We start from the raw sequence: 27027 nt of genomic DNA, 5'->3' as shown, positions 1-27027 counted from the left end.
TGTAGGATTAACAAATAATCAGAAAACTGCTCTGAGCTGTACCTTTCTTTATGGGAGCAGGTCTGACCCTCTCTTTAGGAACCTCAGGCTCTGAAACATAGAAGTTTTAAATGCAGTTGTGGTTTATAAGTAGAAATGAACACATAGAAGGGAAAAGAAAATAAACAGCTACCCATTTGTTCACTTTTCATTTTAGTTATTTCCTCAACATGCTCTTTTTTTAGTAACCTTGAGTTTTGTGGTACTGAATATAAAAGATGAAAAATAAGCATATGAAGAGTTATTAAACCAAAAAGAATCAATAAAAATTCCCTATTCATAATCATGCTGAAACTACTTTTGGATGTATTTATACAGTCACTTCAGCAGTGCTTGAACAAGTTAAACCTGTCATTAATTTTCAACAGCAGTCAGTATCACTCAAAGTGGTATATTTGTTTCATTCTCACAATGACAGACAGAATATGTACAATGAAAATAGTATTTGATGCTACGTGGCAAGGGACCCTAAATCCAGGCCCATATTCATTCCACAAATGACCTCTAGCCAAAATAGTCAATACTTAAACAGTACCTTTCTGTACAGGGGCTGGCTTCACCTTGTCTTTGGGAACTTCAGGCGTTTCTGAAATAATTTAGATATGAAACTCAAGCAGCTATTTCATAGTTTGCACTGCAGCAAAAAAGTTATGATCAGCAATATCTCCTGAGCATGAAGTCCAAATGGTTTCAGCAAGGGAAAGATCAAATTATGGCTCCTGAATCCAGACAGTGAACTTGAAATACATAGCACAATGACAGGTACAATACCACATAACAACAGCATTTACAAAAATGTATTTAAATGATTATAGGATTAATTTTAAAAATCTGAAAACTGCTCTGAGCTGTACCTTTCTGCGAGGGAGTAGGTTTGACCTCTTTAGGAACCTCGGACTCTGAAACATAAAAGATCAGTTTTAATTGCAGTTGTGATTTATAAGTAGAAATTAACACATTAAAGTAAAAATAAACAGCTACAATACTTTTATTTGTTCACCTTTCTTTTTAGGTTTTTCCTCAATATGCTCTTTTTTAGGAACCTCAAGTTCTGTGGTAAAGAATATAAAAAATATGCATATGAAGCATCATTAAACGAAAATGAATCCATCACAATTCACTACTCATTATCATAATTTAAATAACTTTGGGCTGTATTTACAATCACTTCAGCAGTGTTTGTACAAGTGAAAGCTGTCATTCAGTTTTAAACAGCACTGGTCAGTATTACTCATAGTGGTATATTATTTTTCATTCTCAGAACGACAGACCGAATATGTACAATGAAAATAGCATTGGATGCTCCATTGCGAGGGACATAGTTATGTTTTTACATCCCCACCATGTGTTTCAGTAAGAAACCCTTGCATGGATTATTAAGTCAAATTAAGGATAAATGTTGATTAAATCCAGGCCAGTGTTTATTCCACAAATAACCATTGGACAAAATTATAAATACTTCAGTACCTTTCTGTACAGGGGTTGGCTTCTCCTTGTCTTTGCGAACCTTGGGAGTTTCTAAAATATTTAAACATGAAACTCAAGCAGCTATTTCATAGTTTGTATTGCAGTAAATAAGATCTGATCAACAATATCTCCTGAGCATGAAGTCCAAATGGTTTCAGCAAGGGAAAGACCAAATGATGACTACTGAATCCAGGCCAGTGAACTTGAAATATATAGCACAATGACAGATACAATACCACATAACAACATCATTTACAAAAATGTATTTTAATGTGATTACAGGATTAACAAATAATCAGAAAACTGCTCTGAGCTGTACCTTTCTTTATGGGAGCTGGTCTGACCCTCTCTTTAGGAACTTCAGGCTCTGAAACATAGAAGTTTTAAATGCAGTTGTGGTTTATAAGTAGAAATGAACACATAGAAGGGAAAAGAAAATAAACAGCTACAGTACAATACTTTCATTTGTTCACCTTTCTTTTTAGGTATTTCCTCAACATGCTCTTTTTTTAGTAAGCTCAAGCTCTGGGGTACAGAATATAAAAGATGAAAAATATGCATATGAAGCATCATTAAACCTGAATCAATCAATCAAAATTCACTATTCATTATCATATTTAAATAACTTTGGGCTGTATTTACACAGTCACTTCAGCAGTGTTTGTACAAGTGAAACCTGTCATTCAATTTGAAACAGCAGTGGGCAGTATCAGTCGTCCTGGTATATTTGTTTGATTCTCACCGTGCCAGACTGAATACGTATAGTTAAAATAGTATTTGATGCTATGTTGCAAAGGACATAGTTATGTTTTTACGTCCCCACCATGTGTTTCTCTAAGAAACACTTTAATTAATGTTTAAGTCAAGTTAAGGATAAATGTTAATTAAATCCAGGCCCATATTCATTCCACAAATGACCTCTAGCCAAAATAGTCAATACTTAAAACAGTACCTTTCTGTACAGGGGCTGGCTTCACCTTGTCTTTGGGAACTTCAGGTGTTTCAGAAAGAATTTAGATATGAAACTCAATCAGCTATTTCATAGTTTGCACTGCAGCAAACAAGTTATGATCAGCAATATCTCCTGAGCATGAAGTCCAAATGGTTTCAGCAAGGGAAAGATCAAATGATGGCTACTGAATCCAGACAGTGAACTTGAAATACATAGCACAATGACAGGTACAATACCACATAACAACAGCATTTACAAAAATGTATTTAAATGTGATTATAGGATCAATTTTAAAAATCTGAAAACTGCTCTGAGCTGTACCTTTCTGTGCGGGAGCAGGTTTGACCTCATTAGGAACCTCGGACTCTGAAACATAAAAGATCAGTTTTAATTGCAGTTGTGATTTATAAGTAGAAATTAACACATTAAAGGGAAAATAAACAGCTACAATACTTTTATTTGTTCACCTTTCTTTTTAGGTTTTTCCTCAACATGCTCTTTTTTAGGAACCTCGAGTTCTGTGGTAAAGAATATAAAAGGTGGATAATATGTATATAAAGCATCATTTAACCAAAATGAATCCATCACAGTTCACTATTCATTACCATATTTAAATAACTTTGGGCTGTATTTACACAGTCACTTCAGCAGTGTTTGCACAAGTGAAGCCTGTCATTCAGTTTTAAAAAGCAGTGGTCAGTATCAGTCGTCCTGGTATATTTGTTTGATTCTCACAGGGCCAGACTGAATAGGTACAGTTAAAATAGTATTGGATGATACATTGTGAGGGACATAGTTATGTTTTTACATCCCCACCATGTGTTTCAGTAAGAAACCCTTGCATGGATTATTAAGTCAAGTTAAGGATAAATGTTGATTAAATCCAGGCCAGTGTTTATTCCACAAATGACCATTGGACAAAATGATAAATACTTCAGTACCTTTCTGTGCAGGGGCTGGCTTCTCCTTGGGAACCTCAGGTGTTTCTAAAAAATTTAGATATGAAACTCAAGCAGCTATTTCATAGTTTGTATTGCAGTAAACAAGATCTGATCAACAATATCTCCTGAGCATGAAGTCCAAATGGTTTCAGCAAGGGAAAGACCAAATGATGACTACTGAATCCAGGCCAGTGAACTTGAAATATATAGCACAATGACAGATACAATACCACATAACAACATAATTTACAAAAATGTATTTAAATGTGATTACAGGATTAACAAATAATCAGAAAACTGCTCTGAGCTGTACCTTTCTTTACGGAAGCTGGTTTGACCTCTTTAGAAACCTCAGGCTCTGAAACATAAAAGACCACCTATTGCGACTATGTTTTTCTGTGAAAAAAATTATTGACTTTGTATTTTGACCGTATTGTTGCCATTGACTTGTATCAAAATAGGTGGCTGAAACACCTATACTGGAGCTCACTGGCGCTAGTGAGCAACATCTCTCAACCAGACAAGGAAGTGAACTTCAAAAACACAGCCTGGTTTTGGTCGCTTGAGACAGCTACAGAGCCTTGTTAGCTACCTTCATAACTGAGAAAGTTACATACAAGGCTATCAAAAGTGAGTTGTGATACTGTCCAAACGGATGAGGAAAGCTGCTTTTGGTTTTTTCTAAACACCCAGGTAAGCTTTTACAAAGCAAATAATTTACCATACAGACCAATCTGGTGTGTGCTTATTGTAATTGCCTGTGACCAGGTGGCTGTTTCTTTTCCATTAATCACTTGGAGCATCCAGAAGGTGACGCTATGCCAATGCAGCAAGCAAATTAGCTGAGCACATTTAACATTAAACACTGAACTAATTAAAAGTGAAACACGTTGATGAGTAAACCTGATTTCTTAAATAAATATTAACCCCATTTAAAAAGGTCTCCTCAAAGGGACACTACATGTAGATGGTTCTGAACTCTATATCTATTGTCCCTAATCTCTAAATCTGAAGCCCTCTCCATGACCTTCCTGGGTACCAACTCTCTCTTTTTCTCTAGTTGTCATTTTGTGAACATATAAGAGCAATACATGTTGTTACTTTGCTTGCTTAAAAACAGTTTTTGGGAATATTTCCCACAAAAGTTACCACTTTGCTCCATTCCTTTGGGAGGTGGTAGTGGACTGAATTGCACATGTACATACTTGACATGGCTAAGGTAGGTGCACTATACATTAAATTATCGACCGTGTTACATTTATCAAGCGTTACATTTATGGTGACTCTCCCCTATTTACTGTATGCGGTTTCCTCTCCTACAGCTTCACTTCTTGCTGGAACAACACTGCATGACTGCTGTTCTGAAATGTGTTTAGTGGTTTAATCAACCAATATTTACAGCTCCACGGAGGAGAACTTACATTTTCTTTTGCGTTCCGTTACTTTGCTTTCTTCCAATGCGCAAGACGCGTGTAAAATACCAGCAGTGCATTTAAATGAACTCGCTGCAGCTGAGCTCATTTACATAACCAGTCTTAGTAAATACCCTGCTAAAACATGAGGCAGCGCGTAATTTTGTGGCCCTGATGGTAACTTGCCGCATGCTTAGTAAATATGGCCCTCTCTTTCTCAACTGAGTGGCATTTTTTTTTGTGAGTTAGTCTTTATTCTTTGAATACAACAATAATTATTAGTAGAAAATATGTATGTTTTACACCAATATTTCTGTAAATACAACTGATAAAATACACCATAATGCCTTATTAATCAGTAACACAATCAGTAACACAGTTGAACACATTATACACATTTATCATAAGAAAAAGCAGTAGATAATGATAATCTCACACTGATATGATGCAAAATTCCACACAAATGTACAAAAACACAGTAAAATGCATGAGGACTGCTTCAGTTTGTTGATGTATGATCAACATATTTCAATATGAAGGTGTACTGTAATGAGAGATAATGAATTCATCAGAGAGATTGAAAGCTACAAACCTTTCTTCTTGGCAGGAAGATAGTCTCCTAAGAGGACAAATAATAGAACAAATAAGCTGACAGAAATGAATTTATCACATCACCATATTATATTACATCATATTAAATAATCATAAACCAAATTCTTCCTTAGTCACATGAAGTCGTTAGTTTTTATTTGGCAGGATTGTTTTTGTCTGATTCTGATTAGGCAAATGTGATTTCAGTGCTAGTTTGTACTTGGCAGGATTGTTTGTTTGTTTGCTGAACAGGTTACCCTACAGGGTTGGACTCCTGATCTATGTGGTCACTTCTGGCACTACGATCTTTACTTCACTCTAGTGTGTTTCTTTTGCACCTCTGCACCTTGAACTAATGCACTTGTTGTACGTCGCTCTGGATAAGAGCGTCTGCTAAATGCCTGTAATGCAATGTAATGTAATGAAGTGGTAGATATCACACACAGCACCAGGTGTTAGCTGGTGCTTCTGGGTGGCTCATCCAGGTAAGGTAACATATTGTGCTGATGGCTGTGTAATTGCAAAGTATATGGTTCAGTTGGTCAGGGGGCCTTGTTTCATAGCTATTTACCCTCTCTGGTTGGGCAGGTGCCCTCTATGCAAGCTTGGTTGTGGGCTGCAGTGTGAAAGGCAGTAGGCTGGTGACACCATGTGTTTTAGAGGACAATCGTGACTTGGCAGTGAAAAGATCATGCATGAACTTGGTTATAAATAGTAACTGGATATTCAAAATTAGGATGGGATTTGGCACCAAATTAAACCAAAAAACTCAATTAAGAGAACAGTGTGTGCTAATCCCTCAAGCTGCTGAGGAGACTGAATACTGACCCCACTGTTCAATTATAGTATTGAGTAGGATCTAGCTCCCTATAAATGTGTGTCTGTTAAGTGAATGTAATCTAAGATAATTAACAAATTTTCACTGGAAAGAAACTCTCATTTCATCCATCATATCTTCATCTAAATGGCAAGTAGAACAGACTTTATTTAGGTGTGGTACCATATTGAGGTTTGTTTTTATCTGACTGAATTGCATAAACAGATGAAGTGTATTTGATTAAATCCTGCCCAGAGTATTTTGATTGTTCCCAGATCAATTCATTCATCCAACTGATATCTTTCCAGTTGTATGACAGTAAAATATTTAATGTGAAATCTTAAGGTGTAGCGGTATGGGTGCTGGGACCCAGGCGCAGAGTGGGAAAAGACCACGAAACTCAAAAAGGGGAAAATTAACAAAGACTTTACTAACAGGTAAACAAACAGGGAACAAACAAGGCCACAATGGGCAAAACCACAAACTCAAAAAATAACTAAACAAAGCAGAAAACAAGAGGGACTCACAAATACAGGCAGGGCAGAACACGGTCAGGGCAGAACGCAGGCAGGCAGAGCACAAGGGTAATTCAAACAAACAGGTAGGTCAAACAAATACAAGTCAGAAACAAAACACAAACAGGTAAAAAACACAGGCAGGTACAAAGGGTCTGAAACATACGCTGAAACATAAGTCGGGAACAAACACAAGACAGAACAAACGCAAGTCGGGAACAAACACAAGCAGGCAGGTACATGTAAGTCAGGAGACAAACACAACTCGGGGACAAACACAAGTGAGAACAAACGCAGGCAGGTAAATACAGTTTGCAACAGAGATTGGAAACAAACACAAGGAACCAGCACCCGAGTCAAGGGAACAGAGAACTTAAATAGACAAGGGATAACAAGACACAGGTGAACTCAAAAAACAATCAAACCAGAAGGAGGGGAAAAGACACAGGTGGGAACAATGATGGGATAACGAGACAATGAAACAATCATACAATTAACAGGGAGGGAGCAGGACACAAAACAGAAGTGCCGCCATCTGGCGGCCCAACAGGGGAAACACAGACAGGAACACCGGAACATGACATAAGGTTAAAGGAGAAATAACAAACCTTCTATTGGCCTCCGGGGTGGAAGAAATTCACCTAAGTAAAAAAACAAAAACAGCAACTATCAAAAAACCTTTTGATTACTAAGGCCTTTTTACAAATGAGAAAGAACTGTCTATTTTTTAAGTTAATATAGTCCTATTCCATTTAAAATGACAGTTAAATGCCATTATTCAATCCTGCTTGGTGGGTGATATTGAATTAAATTATAATTAGTTTTCACTGCACACTAAAATACTAACAACCCCCTTCAGCATATGAATAACAAATACAAAATATAATCAGACAAATAAAAAATCAAAATCCCCTCCCTGGCAGAAATTCCAACTAGTTTCCCACCTGGTTTTAAGCTGGTCCAGCTGGTTTGAAGCTGATTTGGAAATGGTAAAGCTGACAACAAGATGGTTGTGATAGCAACCATTCTGCTAAGAACATGTGTGGGACAGACCATGACCAAATACCAAATGGTATCCAGCTGGAGCAGAAGCTGGTTCCAGCTCAATGCTATCTAAGGCTGGAAGCTGGAATTTCCACCAGGGCTAAAATCTAAAGGAAGTATAAAAGAATGAGAACAATGTACAATAGAACCCCCTGAACATATCAGCGAAGTTTTATCATCTTTGTTTTAAATAAAATAACATCACTCAGGGAGGGAGGAGCAGAACTTGCATCTGATTATGCAGAGCAGTACGCCCCCCCCCCCACCCCCCCCCCCTTCATCAGCTGGATGTCCAGAGTCAGCCAGCATAAGCTAGACATGACATTTCTTCTGCTATCTCAATGCATGTGAGCTAAGCTGGTGGACAGTGGAGTAAAAAGAAGTAGCAGCTTTACAGCACTTGCTTTTCTGTGCCCTCCCTACTTGGCAGTTGGAGTTACAGCGAGTATGAACAGACACATTGGGCATTCCTAATTGGGGGAAAACTTGAGGGTAATAAAATGACGGTAATAAACATTAGATCTAATGCACATGACTACTGCTTTAAAGTAAAGTATTCCCTGTAGCTACTTCACGATGACTAAAGCCGGGCACCCACCGCACGCGTATCGACCGCGAGCGCACTACGCGCGTATTACGCGCGTAACTGAAGCGTAGTTGAAGTACTGTTATTACAACGGCAGCGGGCGACGTCGTCTCCACCAGATGCGAACGCGTCGCGTACCGGCTGCGAAGCTCGCGCGACACAAGCGAACTGAAGCGTAGTTTTTCGCTTCTGTTCTATTTTTTCGGCTTGTCGCGCGTCACGGTGGTCTGTTTATACACAGAAATATGCTCTAAAATGCTAGGTATACATGCTCTGATTTATATTTCATCCTTATATTACTGGGGGTGTGTCCCTAGTTACCTCCCAGATATTTTATAAGCAGCAAAAAAAAAAAAAATACAAGCCTTTTCGTTTTGTAAAAATAAATAAATAAATAACTGGAACCTGGGGAAAAGGCAAACTTAGTTTCGCTGTCTTATTTTGCGGAGGGGGTGGGGTAAATTTGAAAATACACCACAGAAAATCGTAGCCTATTGAATGACGTAGAAGTGAATGCACCGAGCAGCGGTTTGTTAGCTCGAATGTTGGAAGGTAGTTTTTAACCAACCATTGCTCAGCCTATTTGACTTCTCCGATGTCTTCGTTCGCCGTGCTTTCAAAAAGGGCTTGTTAATAAAAATCAGATAATCCACAGAGCTTTAAAAAAATCAGATTATTTAGTGGTCTTGCCGATGAAAATGCACCTATTTTATAAATGAAGTTGTAAGCAAGCCTTTTTTGCACTTGTACTTCAAAGCTTCCGGTGTTCATGACGTTGTGGTGTTCATATCCCTTCAAGTTTAAACTGTTATCTTTTTGACGATGAACTGATTTTACTAAATATGATCATATAAATGTTTTGACGTGAATAACAAGACGACACGGGAATTCCCAATGGTTGATTATGGATTATTATTATTATTATTATTATTATAATCATTACATATTCTTCACAAAGTTGGCACGCTTGTTAACCAAGCAAATAAATTAATACCGTTGTTAGATTGTTATGCAGGCTACGTTGCGATTTAAGTTTATGGTAATTCTTTAAAGCGTTTACTTTCTCACGTATTTACATATAAAAAAATATTAAGAAATATTACCAAATTAACAGAATGAAAAAGGTCTCTCACCATGTATTCACTTAACCCATAATCAAAAGTCCTGAACAAACGTGAAATACACGATGTAAGCCCACTGCAGACTGCGAGAGCTACTGGGAATATATAGCTTTTACGCAAGCCTTTGCGCGACACAAACGGAACCAGTGGAGACACCCTACGCGTCGCGTCGTGCTGCTTCGCCCTGCTGTTTACGCGACGCTTACGCGACGCGTGCGGTGGGTGCCCGGCGTAACACTCTTACACTCTTGGAAAGAACGATATTGGGCCATTTTTAGTGTACACAATATTTCAGCTTTGAGGAATAGCAGTCTTGTTACTCAAAGAAGTTTGCTCTGAAAACTTAATTGCAGTTGAAATGCAACAAATATTAACAGAATTAAAGCCGCACGCGGCGTTGGGAGGGGTCCAAGCATTGGCACTATCGCGCCCCCTATGGAGCAATTTTAAAATGGCTTTGTCCTCATGATCATATACCTTCACCCAACATATCTACTGAATATCATGATAAGCAATGGATTAGAATATGTGTCTGAAGTAGTAAAATATTGATGACTTATGGCTAAGTTTGTGCTAAGACATGCTGTCTGATGACTTAGTTGCATCACCACGGATGTGTCCTGGCCGCTTCCCGTAAAGGCCTTTACTATGTCGTAACACTTAGATGGCATGTCGTAACACTTAGATGGCCCGGCGTGTATGTACAGCTGCAGTGTTTCTGCGCCGCAACTAAAAAAGGCGTCACACTAGAGTTGTCACGATACCAAAATTTTGACTTTGATACTGATACCAGGTTTAGTATCACAATACTCAATACTGAAATGATACTTGAAACTTAAACGATGCTAATTCGATACTCGGTACCTAACGATACTGAAATTACCTTAATAGATCAGAAACGTAATGTCCACAAGGGTTGACCTCATTTTTGAATTCATGGTTTATTAACAACCTGGTTCATTAACAACCTTTAAGTTGAAGCCTCTTCAACATATGAATATGCATAGGCCTTTAGCGTTACAACACTGAACAATAGAAAAATATGTTAAATATATTTCAAAAATTGAACAGTTGTAAACTAAATAATCTTTAAAACAGGTCTTTCACGTTTAAATAGATTTAAAATCAGCATATTTTAATAACAATACAGCATCTTCCTATAATAAAATATTTACAAATTAGAATACCTATTGCTACTGAAGTCAACTGAGTCGAAGCATGCGCTATATCAACGAAGGGAATGTACAAGCGCACGTCACCTCACTTGGCAACCTTAGTTGCTACTGCCATCCAGCGAAGATTCTGACAAATTACACTTTTCATCCTCTCAATCAGTAATGCGGGTGACACATTTCCCTGGCTTTTACATATGACACAAAACTACCGAACGTCGGAAAATTCTAATAGCGAACCGTTTCTTTTCTTTTTTTTTTTTTTTTAAGTACCGAAAAAGTGCTGAAGTTTCGGTATACCGTGCAACAGTACGTCAGACACATATTCCAATCCATTGCTCAGCTTAGCAGAGAATGCACATTTCAGAGCGCCTCAGAGACAGATAGAATAATAACACATAAATACATATTTCAAATAATAAATACGACATTGAGAAAAAACGAAACAAAAGACGAAATATCAACTCGCGACTTGCGTGCTTCGCACAGAGCAGCCTACCATATTATTTATTTAGACTTGGCAGATGAGAAAATTTTCGGTTACGCTGACCTATAAAACGCTATTCCAAAAGCAAAATCAGACATGTATACATCATTAGAAAGCTTATACTCTCACCTACTGAATATATGAATTGTCAATCAAGCCAAATTGCACTAAAAAGGGTGACAACGTCGTAAGCAACAGGTGTGGTATTACGCACAGCTATTATTGAAGATAGCCGACCCAGGCGTCACAAATGTGCGTATTTTTCACAAACGGATTGTCCAAGACAATATATGACCACTCATTCGCAAAAGAGACGTCTACGCGTGAAACCAACAGTAAAATTGTATATTTGTTCAATGTTTAGTCCCAGATATTGACTGTGGAATGACATGGTAAAATTTAACAAGAAAATTTGTCTCGTTTTTTTCGTTATTCAGTGAGCAGCGTTTTCACTGCTGTAGCCTATTGGCATATTTTAGGGCTAATGTCGGGTTTATCTTGTTGCTACAGAATATTACATTACATTACAGGCATTTGGCAGACGCTCTTATCCAGAGCAATGTGCAACAAAGTGTATAATCATAATCAGGAACAAGTGTGTCGAAAAACCTAGAGAGAAGTAGCCTACCGTTCCAAGTGCAGGGAATAACCGCATAGTTCAACTTGGACCCTGTAGGTCAAACTGATTAACACTAACACGCAGTCTATGCAAAAATACAAGCAATAGTTAAGACGAGTGCATTAACTAAATCACCTACGAAACAGCTAACTAGTTACAACCCTAAGCTTACAGTCAATTTAGAGATTCAATTGAGAATACGATTTCTCTCAGCATAATGACGGATTTGAAGACTAAATGAACTCACCCGATATTGTCTTCGAAAGGATCCATGCCAAAGAAAAGTAATGATTCATCCTCTCAAAGCTTTACCGTAGCGTATTATTTATTTAGACATTGGCAGAGTACAGCATAAATTGCATCTTTTGTTTATATTCAATATTAGAAATTGCAGCGAGAAACTGCAGCTGTAGACACAAGATAGTCTGTTATGTTATGGTAGCAACGGAACGAAGCGGACTACATATGTATTACCGTCATTGTTTTATTATACCAGCGTGTTTTCGTGCGTGTGCACAGAAACTCAGAACCTATCAATAAAATGGTTTAGCTATTTCTCAGCATAATGACAGATTCAAAGACTAAACGAACTCACCCGATACTGTCTTCAAATGGATCCATGCCAAAGAAAAGTAATTATTCATCCTCTCAAAAAGCTTTTACTAACAAACTTTTGGTATCCTAGCATGCACTCTGGGTGGCACTGTCTTCCATTGCTTCCCCGACGGTCAGACCCTCCCCTCACTGATAAAAACTAGACCCTACGGTGTCGGATTACTTGCGTCGACATGGATGTCGCTTGCCGTAAAGAAGTTTACTAGATGTCGTAACACTTAGATTTGGAGCTCCAGCTCTTCCGCACCCCAACTAATAAAAAAGTCCAAATGGCGGGCAAACAATATGGCGGACATAGGTGCTCCCAAAAGCAAAGTTGTAGAGCACATTCAGATGCATCGGTCGATGAAGTTTTGTGTTGATCTGACTTATGGTGTAGGAGTTATGGACTTTTAATGTATGACCCTTCGTTATAGCGCCATCATCTGGCTGACATAGGTGATTTGTAGTGATTGAGTAGTGGGTGGCCATAGGAACCCACCTACCAAATTTGGTTGGTCTGCAACTTATGGTTGCTGAGCCTCAGACATTTGGGAAACTTCACGCCCAACGAAAGTCTAAATGGCGGCAAACAATATGGCGAATGGTGGTGCCAATGACAAAGTTGTGAGCCGTTCAGATGCATAGTCGATAAGTTTTGTGTTGATCTAATATGGTGTGGAGTTATGGCCTTTACATGACCTTGTTATAGCGCCACCATCTGGCCGACATAGGTGATTTTAGTGCCTGAGTAGGGGGCATAGGAACCCACCTGCAAATTTGTTGCTCTAGGACTTATGTTGCTGAGCCTCAGACATTTTAGCGGAGAAAAATAATAAGAATAATAATAATAATAATAATAATAATCCACAGATACAATAGGGTTCCACCAGCTTCGCTGCTTGGACCCCTAATAATAATCCGAACAGATACAATAGGGTTCCACCAGCTTCGCTGCTTGGACCCCTAATAATAATAACAATCCTAACAAATACAATAGGGTTCCACCAGCTTCGCTGCTTGGACCACTAATAATCCTAACAAATACAATAGGGTTCCACCAGCTTCGCTGCTTGGACCCCTAATAATCCGAGCAGATACAATAGGGTTCCACCAGCTTCGCTGCTTGGACCCCTAATTAAGAACATTTCCAGGTTTTACGAGACATTACACTTGTGTTTGTAGCCTACTGGTAACATTTATGTACTTTTCTTGGTAATGTGCTCTGGATGAGAGCATTAACTAAATGTAATGTACTACAGTGTAATTCGTGTAATGCAAAGAAAAGAATTAGGACAAACCTTTCTTCCTCACTGCATTGGGTGAGTCATCTGAAACAAAACGTAGAAAAAGATGTGTTTGTGCCATCAAGGAACCAGAAAAGAAAACAGAATGTCCTGAAAAAGGAATTTGTCGTCTATGTGGATAAGTGTATGGGAACAAAAACAAAGGTTTTAGTTTTGCTCCAATGAACAAAGCAATGGTTAAGAAAGCAACCATTTAAAAATACTCACTTAAGACAGTTTGAAAACAAATCCCAATAATTGTACCAAATTGTGACCTTATTTCACATTTACAAGCCATAGGGAAAAGTTATTTGAACCTCTCCCCTATTTTAAGATCCTGTTGAGATGCTGAATGTGTGAGTATTTGAAATAAATGGTTTAAAATATGATTGTACATCATTACCATTTTAATGTAACTTCTATTAGTAAACTCAGAAAACTGCTAGAAGGGGACTTCTTTATAGTTAGGTGTCTTTATTTAGGATTAAATATTGTTAAGAACTACATAAAACAGATACAGCACTGCAGTACCTTCATCCATTAACACATTGGATAGAATGGCCAGGAATGAGGTTTTCAAGTCGGCTATCTCCTCCACCGCATCATTGACAACCTTTGTGGGATCAAAATCCATTGCAAAAATTCCTCCTGAAAGCCATTGTGGAAAAACAGGGGAGTCAGCGCACACATTTTTCCCAGTAAGAACATAAATATGCACCTCAGTATATATAATATGGTAATACATAATTGTTGCAATGTGGAGTGGTAATGCAGCCATGATTACCTAAGTAATAAAGAATAAGAAACTGGGGTTATCCTTAATAAAAAGTGTCTGGCATTTTAATTGTAAAAACAAGTAAAATAATAAACAATCACAGATGTATCATAATTGCAAGAGTTGTCCAGATTAAGGGGGAGCTGCACAGTGTGCTGGCTTTCACAAGAAGTTCTGTTCATTCTTTCATTCATTTAAATGCTTTTCCATTTTTAACTAAACATTAAAATAGAGGGTAAGTGGCATCATCAAAAGCCAGTGCACATACAGTTGGGGAAGTGATCAGCTAATGAATGGTTAAGGAGCTGTTAAGTGTGAATGATCAGAGCTGCTAAGTGAAATTAACAGTGGGCTCCCTTGCCTGTGAGGCTCTCTGCCTCCTTGATGTCAAAGATGATGGGCACCCGTGCTCCTGGGAGGATGAGAAGGAGTAATCAAAATCATTTAATTTTATGAGTCAGATTATTCAAATTCATATGATGTCATATGGACTGCACAATGGGGGGCAGCAGCTTATTGGTGTTTTTACACCAAACGTCCATGCTTGTTGATAAAGAAAACAATTCAGAACATTGTTTTAAAACAGTGGTAACCAGCCCTGTTCTTGGAGATCAACCGTCCTGTAGGTTTTCCTCAAACCCTAAGGGCAGATGTACACTACACGATATCACAGCCGATTTTGGTGTCCCAGACAAATTTTCAAGATCAAAAACAGCACAAAAACAACCACTGTATCTTCTGAGTACAAGATTGTAGGATAATATGCAAAACTGCTTTCATTGAAGTACTTTATTTGAGCTTTGTATTGGAAAATATATTGAGATGCAGTATATCTTCAATAGCATATGTAACCCCTCAAATACACCAAACAGTGGGTTGAGGTCACCAACAGCAAAAAACCAAAACTTGTCATATCGAGGTCACCATCTGTAAGAAACTCCTCCACAAAAGTATCTGAGTGACAAAGGAACGTGTGTAGTCTTACCCCGTGCTACTGCATAAATACAAATGTGTATCCTGCTTCTACGCGAGTGACTACTGGGTGCAGATATCCTGAGTTTTATGTGTATGCTAGGACCTTAAACTTCTAGGTGTGCAGTGTTAAGAGTTAACAAGGGATACAAGGTTAAAAGGGATGCAGTTTATTGTTCAGTGTGTTCAGTAATAATGACAATATACAATGGTGCAAAATGTGAGTGTTAACATTTGGCTATACATGTGATCTGCAGGAGACCATGTCGATGAGTCTCCCCGAACCATTGCACTTCCTTACACACAGTGCAAGGGAATACCCTTATCAAATGAAGACACAATCAAGACAAAACAGTACAACAATGAATCCTGCTTGCGCCATCTCTGTAAACATATCACACTGGGTAAACTGAGACACCAACTTGTCCCCCATGACATCTGTTTTCCAAAAATACAAAACATAATTACACTGTATTATGGAGAATTTTACACAATGCTGATCCAATCAGATATTTTGCAACTGGGCATTGTAAACAGTCTGTTTTATTTTGGAGGTCTGATAAGGCCCACACTTCTGAAAACCTTACACTATGCATATTGGAGTATTAAAGTTTCCCCCACATTTGATCCTATCCTTATATGACAACTTAACATGTATTTTAATATTTACACATTACATTAAAAGACCTTTAGTTCAAGACAGAAAAAGAAATGTTGACTGGAAAATAAATTTTAAAAAATACAAACACTTTTAAGTATACAAACAGCATTTAAGTATGTGACTCAAACAAAATTTCCCACTAAGGGTGAAATTGTACTCATAAGCAAAACACAACATTTTCATTCATTTTCATTTTAAAGCTCAGAGGAAATGTTGATTAAATCCAGATGTCACTGAGAGACCTCTTTTATAAGCCCAGTAAGAGAAATAACATAAGATTGACTCACCTGTGAATCTTTTATAATCAACTCCATCAAAAATGATGATAGCAGCACCCACAGAAGCAAGAATGCCCACAAGGACCAGCAGCCATGGCAACCATAATCTGAAGATAGCTTTCCGGTCTTTGCTTGCAGGTGCCTCAGACAGGGGTGAGACCACTTCCCCATTCTTACTGTTGATTGTGGAGGTTGTTGGTTCTGGTTCTGCAACTGGTCATGACAGACAATTGTTCAAATAAACCACAAGAATATACAGTATAAGGTAATAAATGTGTTGTATAATGTTTTAATGAAAAAAAAAAAACATTTACAAACTTTCAGAAAGATGAGTAAAAGTTTTGCTTTTCCTCAAAAAATTGTATTGACTCTGAATTTGTTGTTTCAAATATATGTTATTGTCCACTGTGTTTATGTCTGTTTGAGACATCAGATACTGGGGTTACTACCTCCAAAAACACTCCAGAGCCAGCAACTTGCTCAGCTTTTTTTCACAAAATAAACAGCTGGTTGCCAGTTAGAATTACAGTGAAGAATTGGCTGACCTCTTTTGTAAATACATGGCTCCATCAGAGAGATAGCCAACCAGCACTAGACCCAAGGAATTACACTATCCATCTCAAAGTTGAATTATAAAAGTCATTGGAAAACAGGAGAGTCAACATCGGTCATAGCTAATGTTAGTCTACATGCATATCAAACAACACCGCATAAAGCTAGCCCACGTTAGACAAAACACATCACTAGTAATCTGTGAAGCTAATGTATTGCTATAATATACTGCAAAGTTGCTCTATAAATTTATTATTTATTACTTGTTTAATGTAAGACTTATCATTTGTCATTTTGGATGTGACAATAACCATTAGCTGCAGTTCAATATTGATAGGCTATTAATTAAATAAACGTAAAAAAAAGTTTAAAAGCATTGATTTAAAATTTTGCATACAATGACTTTCCGAAACCAATGCTGCGTTTATGTTTCAGTTAGCCAAAAGTTTATTGTTAGTATTTAAAACAGATTCATAGTTGCACATTAATACTAATGGGTCATTATAATTATGTTGTCATAAACGATGGAACAATGGGGGTGAGCTAGCATTTGACCCGGCACTTTTGAAATTCTGCTAGCGTCTATAAAGTAAACATTCTCTCAGGCCGATTGACAAACCCAGTGTTCTGCAAGAGCCAATGAACAGCCTTTTTTTTTTTTTGGTTACACTATCACACATCAGAAGACCAGGATCACAGGGCTGTCGCCTGCCGAGATGGGTAGCTAATCCATTCACTCATTAAATTACTAGTTCACAATTAATATTACAGTCTTCCTGTTTTAGAATTGCAAGCTATGTGTATTAATGTTAAAAAACCTTAGTAACATTGCCTTGCTACAGATGATATGTTTCTCACAAGAGTCGAGATGTATATGGAAATTTGCTTATTTATGCACTGTGCTGTTCTCTAACTGACTTCCCAGTTTAAACTCTGAAACTGCACAAATTATTTTAAAAAACTGTTTTACACCCACATAAGTAATTTCATGAATCATAAGTGTTTTAGTTTGCTCTTTAATGTCTGCGCTCATTGGATTTGACGTCCATCCAACGAGCCTTGACTGACAAAAGAATCAGCAAGCCCGTAGAATTATAACTCCCTAGGTTGCAACTTGTGTAGCCTTCTGTCCTGCTCCGTTGTCTGTTATTTCGTGGAGATGCACTTTTAGTGTTTGTAAGGTTTGTAAGGCATTTTGAGAGGCTTATCTGCAGGTAGGAATCCTCTTCGCTGTTTTGCTAAACTAGAATCGGAAAACTTGATAGTGGAGAATAGGAGCAGACGCGTATGTCCCAGCAGGCTTTGCATATGAGAAAATAACAACAGTGTCAGAGAAATTAGGATGAAATTGCGTAATTGAAACAATATGTTTTTAGCAGAATGGGCATGTAGGTGAAGGTTGACATGATCACGGAGTATAGTGCGAAGTAAATGGAGTGACCATGAACGAGCTTATATTCCTTATCGAACGGTATATATAACAGTCGCTATAAAGCACCAGCTGTTAAAGTGGAAGGTTAAGTAACGTGTGAAATCTATTGCACTGCTGTGTTTTTTTCATGTTAAGTACTAGTAGTTATAATTATGAGTGAACCATGTTTTTAAATGTAATGTTTTAATGGGGAGTTGCAGAACGTACATACGTAGTAATTGTTTGTATGTGGCTAGATAGAGAACAGGGCGAGGTAACATGAATGTAGAAACGTGGCGTTTGCTGATAAGAAGGTTTTGTACAGTAGCCAAGTGAAGAATGTAGTTAGTAGAAATGGCACAGCTGTGAACTGGTGTAACTTTTTAATAAAAGGAATACATTTGCCGTCATGAAATGCATATAGGTGGCCGTGAGTGAGTTTTGGTAAAGAAAATATAAAAGCGTAAGAAACCGTTAGTGTAAAAGAGGGAATTATCTGCCTGAGGACGAGGCGGGATTCAATCCTTCAACCGGAGGTTTACCAGTCTGTGACTCTGTTAGTGCAGCACCATGACATAGCTATGCAATGCGTGAAATATCATTAGCAAACCTGTCCGTGGTTTTAAAGAACACAGGCCAGTAAGCACAGAAGAGCTCCCGTTGAATCCATATGGCTTTGCAATATTGTAGCCGGTTAATAACTGAACGTACAGACGGTACGTCATAATTCAGTGTATACGTTCGGTGAACGGCGGGTAGATATGGTGCAAAAGCAATAATTGAGAAGTAGTAGACAATTATTAGTGAGGGTAAAAGCAGGTTAAAGAAACGCATTCCTAGCTGGGCTTGAACCTCAGACCCTATGTTCCCAAGACTGGGATCTTACCTGCTAGGCCACAGGCAGACTAGCTGTTTGTACTGAAAATGTTTCAGAGTAAAAAGGTATGGGTATTTTGCGTGTGTATGCGAGTTTTTCATTGGGTCGTGTAGGTGAAGATTTGGCGGGTGTCGGTAAAATGTCCAATGGGGAGACATGTTATTAGTGGGATAGGCAGCAGGAAAAATAAGAATGAGAAGAAGAATGAGAAGAAGAAGAAGAAGAAGAAGAAGAAAGAGAAGAAGAAGGAGAAAACGCAAAATCCCCTTAGTTTGGGGCTTTATTGTGTGGACATGTGAAGTTGTTTATGAAATCTGTCTGTTGAAATGGGGTCAGAATGTACAGAATTTAATGTTTTTAAGGGCTGAGGGTCTGCGGCTGTTGTGGTTATTTCTGTGGGGAACCCTGAAAAGTGCCAAACTCTCGGTGCTGTATAGGTATGGGGCATGCCCCCGCCAAGGTGTAACTTGGCGGGATGGCATACCTGCCATCCCAATTAGGTGTCTTTGATGCTTATCCTATGCCTTGGGTAGATGACTTGATTGAGAGCCTGGCACAAACCTGTTTTATAATTACACTTTTTCTCATAAGGTATGGCTACTACCGTGTGCCCCTGTCCCCAGATTCCAAGGAGAAGATGGCCTTTGCCACACTAGGGAAACGTGGGCAGTACCTTTGGAGCCCTTGCCACGTTCCAGCACCTTATGGATCGGGTCCTTACGCCACATCAAAAAATGTTTTTGTTTTATATACGAGAACAAACGGAAATAAACAATATGGAATAAACAATAGATTTATTTAGAAATGAATAACTTACACATTTATATAAATATTTCCACGCTTTCAGTCACTTAAGCCGCGTTTCCACCGCAGGAACTATACCCCGGAACTAGGAACCTTTTGAGGAACTCAGTGCGTTTCCACCGCAGGAACTAGGGTCTGTTCTGGGGGCTTTGTTTTACCCCCCAAAACGTTCCTGCTTGGGGGGTAGTACTTTCCGAAAGTACAGGAACCTTTTGGGTGGAGCTTGCAGCACTGAACATTTCTGATTGGTCGAGTACTCGTAGCATTTGTGTTGTATTTATTTTCCGCCATTACCCGCCATGTTTGAAAATATGCAGCGGCAAACCAATTTATTTTCATAATAACTTCAAATCAAACTTGTATGTTATGCGGCGCAGTAGCCTACTTTTGGTTATAGCCTGTCAACGTCTTGGAATTATAACGTGTGCTCTTCTGTTCTTTTCTTGCTTTAGTATTCGTTTTATAAAATGCTAAGCATTCGTTCTGGGATAGCATATTACGTAGGCTACCAAAACATTCAAACTGATTAATTCGGTTGCTGAATATTTTCTTCCGGATTTTCTTTGTTAGCCCGTTGTAATTGACTCAAAACGTTTGATACAGTTATGTGAGGTATGCGGTAGTTCTGCATAATTAACATTGGTGATACAGTACAAGCAAACTGGAAATCACCTTCCGCACTTTTTATCCGGGTAAAATAACAGGTTAATTCTAGTAATCTTCCCTTTATATTTTTCAGACTGCCGTAATTTTACTCAATTTTACTGCCATTTTTCAATTCCACGAAAAGACCAGGAAGACTATGGACTCATTTATGGTGCATGGTTCACATCTGGAGGGCACACTTCGCTGCTCGGCTAGCAGTAACTTCGAAGGAAAGCAAACGGTGGTTGTACCACTACTAATTTACATTTTCACGCAAGTCCGAGTTTTCGTTCTATTCTTGTCATTTTGCGATTATCCTATATGGAATTGATGACGAGAAAGTAATAAAACAGCAAATTGTTTACAACGTGTGCATGTTTTCTGCTGTTAATGAATGTGTTTGAGAGGATATATGAAAATCAATAAATACAAAAGTAACCATATATAGTCATTGTTGGTAACCCGTTGTATATAAGTGGAATAAACCCCTCCGGGCTGTCCTGGTTATTAGAAAATAATGTAGGCTACGTCGGTGGTAGTATGGGGTTACAGAAGAAATCATATGACAGATGGACCGACGACAACGTCAGTGGGCTAATTTGCCTAATCTTCGCGGTACTTTAGACCCCGGTGGAAACGCAGACAACCATTGGCTGAAGGAACCTTTTAGTTCCTGGTAAAGTAGTTCCTGGGACTGAAAGTTCCGGGTAATTTTGGTGGAAACGCGGCTTTATTGATTGATAACTGCTGTACTCGACAAGAGTAATTATAAATTTCTCAATGAAATCCATGCTCCAATGATTCCTGACAAACCCTTGCTCTCCATAGACTAATGTCGCCTCATTTATAAAAGTCAAATAAAGGAAATAAAAGATAAAAGTCTGTTCGACAAAAGGTGGACCAACGAGTAGGCTACTTGAACAACACATTGTCCAACAACATATGCACCCAAACTTACAGCCACTCCCACACTAGCTCTGGCATACAGTAACAGGTTAAAACAAATAATAGAAGAAGCATAATGGAAGATGTTTTAAAATCAGCTCCATAGAATACAGCTCCATCCTTCATTCAAAAAACTGTTACGTTATACAAAAGGGGCTTCGCCAATTAGCACATTTAGTGTCTACATTTTCATTTATATTGACATTCAACATTTATATTTATATATAATTTTAAAATCTTGTATTAACGTAGAATAGTATGTGTGGATGACAACAAACTGCCTTAAACTTAACTCCAAAAAGACAGAAGTATTGCTGGTTGGCTCCAGGCACAGTCTGACTAATGGCGCTTCTCCATTGACCAACACAGCATGGTACAGGACAGCAAGCATTCGTATCCTACTCGTGCCGTGATGCCTGTTGCGCTTCTCCATTACACAACAGACCCATGAAGCAGTGGCGGACTCAGGCTGTTTGAAGGGCAGGGGCGAAAAAATAAAAAGGGCACCTACTGCACGACATGGGGCCCCACCAGCACGCAAAAAGCTATTATGCATCGTGTTTTCTCACTTGGAAGGGCATCTAAGAGGGCACTTCATGAGTTTTTTTCATCAGAAAGGCACCTGTAGGGAACCTCAAGTTTATCCCATTGTAAGGGCACCTATATGGCACCACATCACATTTTCTCCACTGGAGGTGCATCCATTAGGAAACTTCCCCACATTCTCACGCATGTAGGGACACCCTTTACAGCACTGCATCACATTTTATCCACTGGAGGGGCACTTCTCCATTAGAGCAGCACCTAATTGGGCACTTCATGATGTTTTTTTCACCTGTAGGAGTACCCTATACAGCACTGCATCCCATTTTCTCTACTGGAAAGGGCACCCTTTGGGACACTGTCATGTAGGGGCGGCATAGAGGGCACTTCATAACGGCACCCTTTTTAATTGGAAGGGCACCCATAGGGAACGTCAAGTTTAGACCATTGTAAGGGCACCTTATAGGGCACTGCCTCACGTTTTCTCCACTAGAAGGGCACTCATTAAGACACGTTATTGAATTTTCTTGCTCTAGAGGGCACATCATCATAATTTATTGCATGAAGGGGCACCCTAGAGGGAATTCAATCATTTTTTACCCATGTGAAGGGCAGCCAATAGGGCACTTTCTCTTGTTTTCGCCACTCTAGAGGGCACTTTAGCGATGCTTTATCAACCATGGGGGCACCAGGGGGGGCAGTCACCAGTCGCTCTGAGTCCGCCAGTGCCGTGAAGGTAGGAGGAGTCATGGGAGGTGTAAAGGGGAGTAAAGCGTCCTAAATGTCTAATAATTAACTCTTGTATTTCTATACTCTGTACTCTTGTATGGGGATGGGATGATATGAAAACAATTTTCACCGTCCACCACGTTTTAGCAATGTTCCAACACTCTCATCATCACTGTTGCATGCATCACAAAAACTATTACACTACTAACTAACGCTAACATTACAGTGTGAAATATCCACATTATATAATACCACTAACTTATTTAAAGACACTCAATTTAAGAAATAACATATATAACCAAAATATTTGAGCAGTAATACTTCAATTACGTCTTACGTCTTTTACTGCAATCACAGAGAGAATGCGTAAGTGAATGCGATGACAAGAACATTTTCGGTTACGCTGACCTATAAAACGCTATTCCAAAAGCAGAATTAGACGTGTTATACATCGTTAGAAAGCTTATACTCTCACCTACTAAATAAATGAATTGTCAATCAAGCCAGACTGTACTAAAAAGGGCCACAACGCCGTAAACAACACGTGTGTTATTACGCACAGCTCGTTATTTACGAAGGTACCCAGGCATCACAAATTCGCGTATATTTCACAAACGGATTGTCCAAGACAATATATGACCACTCAGTCTCAAAAGGAACATCTCTATGTGTAAAACCAATGGTAAGGTTATATATTTATTCAATATTTAGTCCCAGATATTGACTGTAGAATTTGTTAGTTAACATTACTCTCTCTTGCTGTTGTGGTATTTAAAAATGGCTGTTGCTGCCGGTGAACAAACTGAACATGGGATGACGTATTTGTGACGATTTCCATTGACCAATAACGGTCTGCAGTATTGAATTACAGCACGGATAGTACCTTTGGTATCTACTCCAGAGTAGTAGCTAAAATTGGCACAGGTACTTGCGGCCCAGCACAGGTCAGGCGGCACCGGAGAAACCAAAGCAAAGCGGGAGCATGGAGCATGGAGCACGGCAATATTGTGAAATTGAGACCAAGCCTGTCTAAGGAATATTCCGAAATGCTGGGTCATGCCTTTATAATGTCTAGGCTTGATTACTGCAATGCGTTGTTTACTGGCCTACCAGACTCTACATTACAGCGACTTCAATTAGTACAAAATGCAGCAGCCAGAGTACTTACCCACACACGCCGCTCAGAGCATATCACTCCTGTTTTTAAATCATTGCATTGGCTCCCTGTTAAATCCAGTTTTGAATTTAAAGTGTTGCTAACTACTTAGAAAGCATTGCATGGCTTTGGACCTTCATATTTGCAGGATTTGATTGAACCTTATGTTCCCTGTCGTACCCTGCGTTCAGCTACTGCTGAACCTTTAGTGGTTCCTCATTGCCCATTAAAAACAGTTGGGGGAAGAGCTTTTAGCTGTGCTGCACCGTGCCCCTGGAATTCAATCCCAAGCCATATCAGAGGTGCAGCTACAATTGGTTCTTTTAAATCATATCTTAAGACTTACTAGTTCTCATGTGCCTATTCCTCTTAGTTTTGACTTCTTAGGTTATTTATTTATTTATTTTTATTTTTTTGTAAAGCGCCCTGGGATGTAGGCATGAAGAGCGCTATATAAGAGCTTATTGTATTGTATTGTATTATTGTACTGAATAGAACTCATGGAAAAGTGATTACAATGTTTTTTCTTTTGTAAAAAAAAAGTGACATTTGAAAATTGTTTTGCATTTTTTACACTTGGCAATGCTAAATGTGCAAAAACTGACCAGGATTACAAAATTTGCAACGTTTTACAAATGGCACTCCCATAACCTGGCCTCATATATGAAAACAATGCCATTCAATGAATTCCACAATTGCATGTCAGCATAAGTATTGGGACAAATGACTGTCAGCTGTTTCATATTTCACAGGTTTACCATATTCCTATACTATATTATAAATGGAAAACGAAATTGTAAACAAAATGGAAAATGAAAAGCTGTGTCAGGGCATGGGTTATATCCTTTAGAAGTGTTTGTAGTATCTACTTTATAAGCTAAAAGATACAAGACAGGAAAACTGCAGATGAAGGCCAGAGACATGTATGAATAAATACCCATGTCCATTACTATACAGTCCCCTCCAAAAGTATTGGAACAGCAAGGTCAATTCCTTTGTTTTTTCTATACACTGAAGACAATTGAGTTTGAGGTCAAAAGATGTACATGAGATGACAGATCCAAATTTCACATTTTATTTCCTGGTATTTTTATCTAGATTTGTTAAACAACTTAGAACATATCACCTTTTGTATCAGACAACCCAATTTTTAGGTGAGCAAAAGTATTGGAACATGTGACTGACAGGTGTTTCTTGTTGCCCAGATGTGCCCTGTTAGATTGATTGGTTAAACAATAAATAGTTCTGAATGTCTACTTTTGGTTTTAGCCTTGGTTTTTGCCTGTGAAAACTGCATTTGTGTTTGGGAGAAAAGCAAGGTTAGAAAAGAGGGGAAATCGATCAGAGCCATTGCACAAGCATTGGGGATAGCTTGTACGACAACTTGGAATGTCCTGAAAAAGAAAGAAACCGCTGGCGTACTGAGCAACAGATATCGAACAGGTTGACCAAGGAAAACAACAGCAGTTGATAACAGAAACATTGTGAAAGCTGTGAAGAAAAACCTCAAAACATCAGTCAGTGTCATCACAAACAATCTCCACAGGACAGGGGTGAAGGTATCTCAATCAACCGTTCGAAGAAGACTTAGAGAGCAGCAATATAGAGGCTATACCACAAGATGCAAACCACTCATCAGTAGTAAGAATCGGAAGACGAGATTACAATTTGCAAAGAAGTACAGAGATGGGCCACAAAAGGTCTGGAACAAAGTTTTATGGACTGATGAGACCAAGATTAACCTCTACCAAAGTGATGGAAAGGCCAAAGTGTGGAGAAAGAAGGGATCTGCTCATGATCCAAAACATATAAGCTCATCTGTGAAGCACGGTGGAGGAAGTGTCATGGCTTGGGCTTGCATGGCTGCTTCTGGAGTGGGCTGACTAATCTTTATTGATGATGTAACTCATGATGGTAGCAGCAGGATGAAATCAGAAGTCTACAAAAACATTGTCTGCCAACTTATGGAGAAATGCGTCCAAACTAATTGGGAGGAACTTCATCATGCAGCAAGACAATGACCCAAAACACACTGCCAACACAACAAAGGATTTCATTAGGGAGAAAAAGTGGAAGGTTTTAGACTGGCCAAGTCAATCACCAGACCTAAACCCCATTGAGCATGCATTTCACCTCCTGAAGAGGAGATTGAAGGGAAAAACCCCCCAAACAAACAACAACTGAAAGAGGCTGCAGTAAAAGCCTGGAAAAGCATCACAAAATAATGCAACAGTTTGGTGATGTCAATGGGTCGCAGGCTTGATGCAGTTACTGCAAGCAAGAGATATGCTACCAAATATTAAGTGTTATTTGCTTTCATTTACTTAAATACTCTCTGTTCCAATACTTTTGCTCACCTAAAAATTGGGTGGTCTGATACCAAAGGTGCTATGTTCTAAGTAGTTTAACACATCTAGGTGTAAATACCAGGAAATAAAAGCTGAAATTTTGAACTCTTGTCTCATGTTCATCTTTTTATCTCAACCCCAAATGTATTCAGTGTATTGCAAAAACAAAGAAATTGGCCTTGCTGTTCCAATACTTTTGGAGGGGACTGTATATATAAGGCATATATATGCACATTATATAGACACATATAGTGCTAGACATATGCACACAATTTGCCAATATGTGACATGTATGTAACATACATGTCAATATTATCTCTAAGAAATATGTTTAATATATGTAAAATTGGGGCAACTTTTGCACCTGATATTTTTCCATTTAAAAAAATAATAATATAGTGCAATCACCTGAGTTCAATGTGGGGATTTCCTTTCTTGACACCTGGGTATCCCTGCAATCAGGTCACATCACCACCACTTTATATAGCCTACCATATACACCTACAGATAAAAATAGCATTCTACATGCCAATAGTGCTCACCCCAACTCCCTCAAAAGAGGCCAACCATATACAAGATTTTTGCATTTTTTACTACTATTGATGGTTTTGAAATTGAAGCTAGTAAAATGTATTGACAATTTCAAGCCAGATCGTATCATGCAACTTGGCTCGATGTTGCACTCAAC

At 38.6% G+C, this 27027-nt stretch overlaps 1 protein-coding gene across 1 annotated transcript in view; it reads right to left on the bottom strand.

The window, feature by feature from the left end:
• si:ch211-266g18.10 (titin) overlaps window positions 1-27027 on the bottom strand; it is a 125872-nt gene that overhangs the window by 66618 nt on the left and 32227 nt on the right. The window contains exons 2-18 of the mRNA XM_064320945.1: window positions 16339-16542; window positions 14780-14830; window positions 14175-14291; window positions 13659-13688; window positions 7343-7375; window positions 5404-5430; window positions 3713-3757; window positions 3400-3444; window positions 2926-2976; window positions 2780-2824; window positions 2459-2497; window positions 1826-1873; window positions 1507-1557; window positions 1040-1090; window positions 894-938; window positions 575-625; window positions 43-90 (exon numbers count right to left, since the gene is read on the bottom strand). Of these exons, the coding sequence (XP_064177015.1) occupies window positions 43-90; window positions 575-625; window positions 894-938; window positions 1040-1090; window positions 1507-1557; window positions 1826-1873; window positions 2459-2497; window positions 2780-2824; window positions 2926-2976; window positions 3400-3444; window positions 3713-3757; window positions 5404-5430; window positions 7343-7375; window positions 13659-13688; window positions 14175-14291; window positions 14780-14830; window positions 16339-16542 (981 nt within the window). The remainder of the gene's footprint in view (window positions 1-42; window positions 91-574; window positions 626-893; window positions 939-1039; window positions 1091-1506; window positions 1558-1825; window positions 1874-2458; window positions 2498-2779; window positions 2825-2925; window positions 2977-3399; window positions 3445-3712; window positions 3758-5403; window positions 5431-7342; window positions 7376-13658; window positions 13689-14174; window positions 14292-14779; window positions 14831-16338; window positions 16543-27027) is intronic.

Source organism: Anguilla rostrata, chromosome 1, assembly GCF_018555375.3.
Source record: "Anguilla rostrata isolate EN2019 chromosome 1, ASM1855537v3, whole genome shotgun sequence".
NCBI lineage: Eukaryota > Metazoa > Chordata > Actinopteri > Anguilliformes > Anguillidae > Anguilla > Anguilla rostrata.
Note: the sequence above shows the minus strand (reverse complement) of the source record. Positions and strands in the feature narration are given on the sequence as shown.